At 37.6% G+C, this 7007-nt stretch overlaps 1 protein-coding gene across 1 annotated transcript in view; it reads left to right on the top strand.

Moving 5' to 3' along the window:
• Positions 1-1756, top strand: part of LOC107575069 (NXPE family member 3-like) — a 9343-nt gene extending 7587 nt beyond the window's left edge. Inside the window, exons 2-6 of the mRNA XM_016261481.1 lie at positions 4-437; positions 532-608; positions 781-984; positions 1080-1417; positions 1513-1756. Coding sequence (XP_016116967.1) covers positions 4-437; positions 532-608; positions 781-984; positions 1080-1417; positions 1513-1707 — 1248 coding nt within the window. The 3' untranslated portion in view covers positions 1708-1756. The remainder of the gene's footprint in view (positions 1-3; positions 438-531; positions 609-780; positions 985-1079; positions 1418-1512) is intronic.
• The last annotated feature ends 5251 nt before the right edge of the window (positions 1757-7007 follow it).

Genomic DNA, 7007 nt, shown 5'->3' with positions numbered 1-7007 from the left:
GAGAATGTTCCTCTGTCACAGGCCAGTGTGTTTGGGGAGGTGGTGGACCTGCTCAACGGCTCCTACTCTGTGCGTTTCCTCCTGCCGTGGGTCGGCGAGGCCCAGGTGGCTGTGCGTCTAATTCACTCCAGTGAGGCTGTGCAGGTCCTGAAGCGTCACAGAGATACTGACTCTGACAGGGTGTACTTTTATGGATTTTACGAGGGACCAGGACCAAATAAGACCAGGCTGAGTGAAGCAGTGATGTGTAATGTTAAGTGGGACAAGAATGGACTAGAGCATATGGGAACTGGAGACTGTTGCTGTGAATACAAAGATCCTCGTACCGAAGAAATATGGCGCTGCCAGAGACCCAAATCCCTGCCATGCAGTGCCCGTGTGTACCATTCTATGGGCGGTTATAGAAACCGTCTGACTAATAAAGAGAAGAAGCTTATGTGAGATTAAATGATTCTTGATTGACTTTATACTTGATTTATTTCATGCATTGATGGAAGGCAGTATGACAGACAAACATGTTCTCTTTGACAGGACGCAAACTAACAAACGTATCAATGGAGATAAGAGCATCATCAAAATTGTTCATTCCCATGGAAATGAAACTATTGGTATGTTGGTCAATAGTTTAACCCAGAATAATAGTACAGCACAGAGATGCTGGGAAATGTGTTGCACAAAAAAGAGGAATTAATTTCAAAATTAAAAGACCAGTTTAAGCAAATTTCGGCAAACTCATATCTTCCTTAAAGACCTTACAGTCTCCATTTACTCATCTTCCAGATGTAACAGAGAAATGTCATCCTGGTTTACACACTCCAGTTCCAGCCGGCTTTTACCTCAATGATGTGTGGACGTCTTTTGTCTGTAGCACCCGACATTTTACAACCCAAATGACAACAGAGTGCCTGAAAGACAAACACATTTACATGATGGGAGACTCTACCATGAGACAGTGGTTTGAGTTCTTTGAGAAAGTAGTACCAAGTGAGAATTTTTTCATTGGTTAATTAATTATATATTATATATACAGTACAGTAATTTTGGGATCATATTTGTTGGTGTCACTCACTGTTTTTCAGCCCTGAAACAGATGAACCTACATGTCCAATATCAGTCAGGGCCGCTTCTAGCAGTGGATGTGAAGAACAACATTGACTTACACTGGAGGGCTCACGGCATTCCTCTGCGCAGCCGAAAATCAGCAGTTGCTGATCTGCACTACATCAGTAATGAGATCGATGACCTGGCTGGAGGACCCCACACAGTCATTATGTTCAATCTGGGGCCCCATTTCACCACGTACCCTCTGGATTTCTACACCCATAGAGTGTTGAGGATCCGCAAAGCTGTTCTAGCATTGTTACAGCGGGCACCTGACACTACGGTTATAATCAAGACTGTCAACACTGGCTATAAGGTAAGCCTATACAGTATCGTGTGTTCAAATACAAGGAGGCCACACTGTGATGGCACGTTCAGGGTTGATGTTGCGTTTCTCTGTCTTTATAATAGGATATTTTCGGGAGTGATTGGTATTCTCTACAGTTGGACAGAATTCTGCGTTGGGCTTTTCAGGATGTTGGTGTTTATATTCTGGATGTGTGGAAAATGACGGCCTGTCACTACAGCAAAGAGAACATTCATCCAGGCCCTGTCATCATCAAAAACGAGATTGACATTTTACTTTCTTTTATTTGCCCTGAATGAATTACAATTATCTTGCCAAGTGAACATTCAGTTTATTATAGCAATTAAAAAACATTCCTTGATTCTCCACTCCAGTCATTTATTTAAACAGGCGTGTGCCTGGAATAACTAGTACTGACAATCTGCACTACATCAGTAATGAGATCGATGACCTGGCTGGAGGACCCCACACAGTCATTATGTTCAATCTGGGGCCCCATTTCACCACGTACCCTCTGGATTTCTACACCCATAGAGTGTTGAGGATCCGCAAAGCTGTTCTAGCATTGTTACAGCGGGCACCTGACACTACGGTTATAATCAAGACTGTCAACACTGGCTATAAGGTAAGCCTATACAGTATCGTGTGTTCAAATACAAGGAGGCCACACTGTGATGGCACGTTCAGGGTTGATGTTGCGTTTCTCTGTCTTTATAATAGGATATTTTCGGGAGTGATTGGTATTCTCTACAGTTGGACAGAATTTTGCGTTGGGCTTTTCAGGATGTTGGTGTTTATATTCTGGATGTGTGGAAAATGACGGCCTGTCACTACAGCAAAGAGAACATTCATCCAGGCCCTGTCATCATCAAAAATGAGATTGATATTTTACTTTCGTTTATTTGCCCTGAATGAATTACAATTATCTTGCCAAGTGAACATTCAGTTTATTATAGCAATTAAAAAACATTCCTTGATTCTCCACTCCAGTCATTTATTTAAACAGGCGTGTGCCTGGAATAACTAGTACTGACACATTGGAGATAACTGTAGTTGTATTCCTGCTTCTAAATGCACTCGTCACAATACATGTCTGTCTATATCAGGGGTGGCGAACGTTGGTCCTGGCTTCGACCCTAATCAAACACACCTGAACAAGCTAATCAAGGTCTGAAGGTTAGGAAGCTACAGGCAGGTGAGTTTTTATTAGGGTTGGAGCTGAACTCTGCAGGGCTGAGGCTCTCCAGGACCAGAGTTCAGTTTAATAACCAATTTAGGTTATCACAAACATAAATAATGTGAACGATAATTTACTTAGCTTTCCCTGCATAAGTACTTAAGTATCTAAATTGAATTAGCTCCAAATTAAATCAAATAAAAATAAAAGCAATGCCATGGCCAACTAGAGGTGGTTAATTCAATAAGAATCCACAGAAAATAGCTCAAATACATAACAACAAATGAGACAAAAACTAAATAAATAAATGATAATAAAAAACTCTGTTAAAATAGATCTGTGTATTGAGTCTTGGAGTGTAAATGCAAACTAATAGACCTGCTACTTTTTACAAGTAATATGATTCTTTGTTCCTCATTTGATCTGTATCTTGCACTTTACCTTTTTAAACAGTTTACTTTTTAGTGTAAATATTTAAAGGGTACATACTAAACAGATGAGGCAAGGCAAGTTTATTTATATAGCACATTTCGTACACAATGATAATTCAAAGTGCTTTACATAAAGTAAAATAATCATAAAATAAAATAATAATTACAAGAATAAAACAAGGAATTTAAAAACTTTGAAAATGATTTAAAAACTGATTTAAAATGAATTTAAGACAGTTAAAAATAGAAAATTATTATAAAATACAGTGCAATCAGTTCGGAGATCGCACAGTGCTCATTCAATAAATGCACAGCTAAACAGACGAGTTTTGAATCTAGACTTAAATGTGACTAATGTTTTAGCACATCTGATTCCTTCTGGAAGCTGATTCCAACTGCGGGCGGCAAAATAGCTAAAAGCAGATTCCCCTTGTTTTGTGTGAACCCTTGATATTTCTAACTGACTCGATCCTTATGATCTGAGTGGTCTGTTAGGTTTATATTCAGTGAGCATATCTGCAATGTATTTAGGTCCTAGGCCATTGAGTGATTTATAAGCGAGTAAAAGTACTTTAAAATCAATCCTAAATGTAACTGGAAGCCAATGTAAGGACCTGAGGACTGGTGTAATATGCTCAGATTTTCTGGTTCTAGTCAGAATTCTGGCAGCAGCGTTCTGGATGAGCTGCAGCTGTCTAATGGTCTTCTTGGGAAGGCCGGTGAGGAGACCATTACAATAGTCCACCCTGCTGGTGATAAAGGCATGAACAAGTTTCTCCAAGTCTTGACTGGAAACAAAACATCTAATTCTTGCAATGTTTTTGAGATGATAGTATGCTGATTTAGTTGATGAGATATATAGGTGAGCACCACTATAAACTCATAATTATGAGTAAGAAACTCTGAACATTATGCGCTGATTGGGAGTGTTCTTCTGATCTCCCCAAGTTGGGGGAGTGTCATTCACAAAATGTGGGATGCATTGGATGCAGCGTCTGCATTTAGAGTACATTTGTTTAAATGAATGAAATTATAAATTTTTCATTTGCAATAAACCCCAAGTCACATGTACAAAATACAATATTATTGTACAATTACGAAAGAATATATGATTCAGTTCTCCCTTTTATTATTTATCAAGTAATATTCCACATTTACAGCACATGCATCCCAAATCGTAACTACTTCATACACCTATTTTGTAACCTTAATATGTTTAGCAGCCTTGAAAGTACTGTTAACAAATAATTTAACATCTTAACTTTTGATTCATTGAGACACAAGCGTTTTCTTACAGCAGTCACATTCCTGCACATACAGTATAAGCACACAGAAAACTGGTAAAGCTGGTTGTAATTGTTTAATTAGTTCATACGGCAACAGCTGCTCCATTTCTGTTTGTCAAATATCTGTGAAGCTTATCCAGCTGTCACATGTTGACATTAATATCAACTTCAAACCCGACATGCATTCTCATGTCCATGCCTTTTTTTCTTTTACACAGAATTATAGATATGCGCATAATCTATGAGATTTATGAATCTGAGTTTAATGTGAACCATTTTATAACCCTTCATAATGGTTTTCCGGGTTCTGACGTCCCTGCACCAGTCTATAGAATCAAGCAACTTTATTCACAAAACAAATGTGTGTAAATTGTTTGTGAAACCAGTCCTATGTAAATCGCTGCACTGAAATGACAATTTACATAGGAATAGCTTTACAAATAGTTTACACAATTCACTCTGCTCCTTTTCTGATGTTCAATGATTGTAAGAGGACAAACATTCAAAATTTAGCATTTTTATGAAAACACCTAATCATGAGGCAGAAGTGAACCCAATGCCAAACAATTTGTGTGCCATCCAAACACAGTCAACAAATTTGGACACAAATTCACTTGACTGAATTTATATTTCTTGTGGGGTTGATAACTCATTTGATATATTCCTTCACAAAAAGAGTAACTCAGGAGCGAGGCAGCATTTAACAGGAGAAACTCTCAGAAGTTGAGAAACCTGTCTGTGACCAGTCTAGCTCAGCACAGCTTGTTAAACTACTGTGGAATCCTGTGGCTGTGTATTACCTTTTTGCTGGTTGTCATCTTAATTGTTTCTTTCTTTCTTCAGGGAGGTGGTGCCATTTTTATTGTTTTCATCTGGGTTTTCCTGTTTTTTTGGCTAGATAGCCTACATGGACAAACACGACTGAGAAAATCAAAGCCATAAATCTAAAATCTAAATAGGTAAATATCTAAAAAAAGAAAAGAAAGAAAAAGGAAAATATCTAAAAAAAAAAAAACCTTTCAGTATTCAGAGACGTGCTGAAATCGTGTTTGGTCTCGTACTGTATCGTGTACCTTGTTCAGTGTCGTGCGCTTTGCTTGGCCATTTGTAGTGATAAACAGGAAAGTGTGTTCAAGCGCCAGCAAAACAGTGTAAAGAATTACTCTTTGTGAGAAGCAGTCAATCAGCAGAAGTTAAAAGCAGCTTGTAAGTGTATTTATTTCTTGTCTCAGTGTTTAGCGCAGTTGTCGTTGCTAGGAAACGCCTTTTGTGTTTACTGTGGAGTAGGGGTGTGCGATATATCGTCTGCGATAATATCGTAATTGTTGTTTTAACGATGTGCGATTTGACATTATCGAGTATTTTGCAAAAACCATTCAAAACATCCCTACAGAGCGCACGCTTACATTACATGAAGTCTAGACTAGTGCGAGTGAGCATTTAGTGTTTTCTTTCACTGCATGATTCAGTCTATTAAAATGCATTTAGAATGATCACAAAATCAAGACATGATGGCAGAAAATTTATATATTTATACCACTTCATATAGTCATTCAATTTCACACGAAGAGTGCCGTTTTTCTCAAAAAATGACCATGATTACAAATGTGACATTGAATTCAATAAATAATAAGTTAATTAAGAGACGTACGTTTTAGACACCATATTGCTTGTTTTTGCTCTATTTGCATTATTTGAATGCTTGGCCAAAGAGATGTGTCTTTAATCTAGATTTAAACGGAGAGAGTGTGTCTGAACCCCGAACGTTATCAGGAAGGCTATTCCAGAGTTTGGGAGCCAAATGTGAAAAAGCTCTACCTCCTTTAGTGGACTTTGCTATCCTAGGTACTACCAAAAGTCCAGAGTTTTGCGACCTTAGGGAGCGTGATGGATTGTAGCGTGGTAGAAGACTAGTTAGGTACGCAGGAGCTAACCCATTAAGGGCCTTATAGGCAAGTAATAATATTTTGTAACTGATACGGAACTTAATAGGTAGCCAGTGCAGAGACTGTAAAATTGGCGTAATATGATCATATTTTCTTGACCTGGTAAGGACTCTAGCCGCTGCATTTTGGACTATCTGTAGCTTGTTTACTCTACCGTGCGACTCCACCGGGCAGGGACACCGGCATAGGATAAGTATTGCTTTTTATTTCTCCTCTTTCCTATTACTTGTTTCGCTTCTGTTTCAGTTGTATAACCATTTCTTACTATGTGTAAGTAAGTTGTTGTTTTTTAGCATGTGTGTTTGGCAGTGTTATTTTTTAGGATTACTGATAAACTATCATTTGATTTATATTATTTATTTATTTTAATTTTAGTTACATACTTGTCTGAATTTATTATGTCTGTATAGGTCTTTTATTAAGGTTTTAGTTTTATTTGATTTGAGTTATTTTAATACTTCAACAAACTAAATGGAAATGAAATAATATATATACAGGTGCATCTCAATAAATTAGAATGTCGTGGAAAAGTTCATTTATTTCAGTGATTCAACTCAAATTGTGAAACTCGTGTATTAAATAAATTCAGTGCACACAGACTGAAGTAGTTTAAGTCTTTGGTTCTTGTAATTGTGATGATTTTGGCTCACATTTAACAAAAACCCACCAATTCACTATCACGAGTTTCACAATTTGAGTGGAATTACTGAAATAAATGAACTTTTCCACGACATTCTAATTTATTGAGATGCACCTGTA

This window comes from Sinocyclocheilus grahami, unplaced genomic scaffold (genome assembly GCF_001515645.1).
Source record: "Sinocyclocheilus grahami isolate Dianchi unplaced genomic scaffold, SAMN03320097.WGS_v1.1 scaffold2453.1, whole genome shotgun sequence".
Classification (NCBI taxonomy): domain Eukaryota; kingdom Metazoa; phylum Chordata; class Actinopteri; order Cypriniformes; family Cyprinidae; genus Sinocyclocheilus; species Sinocyclocheilus grahami.
This window is presented reverse-complemented; position numbering and strand designations above follow the sequence as displayed.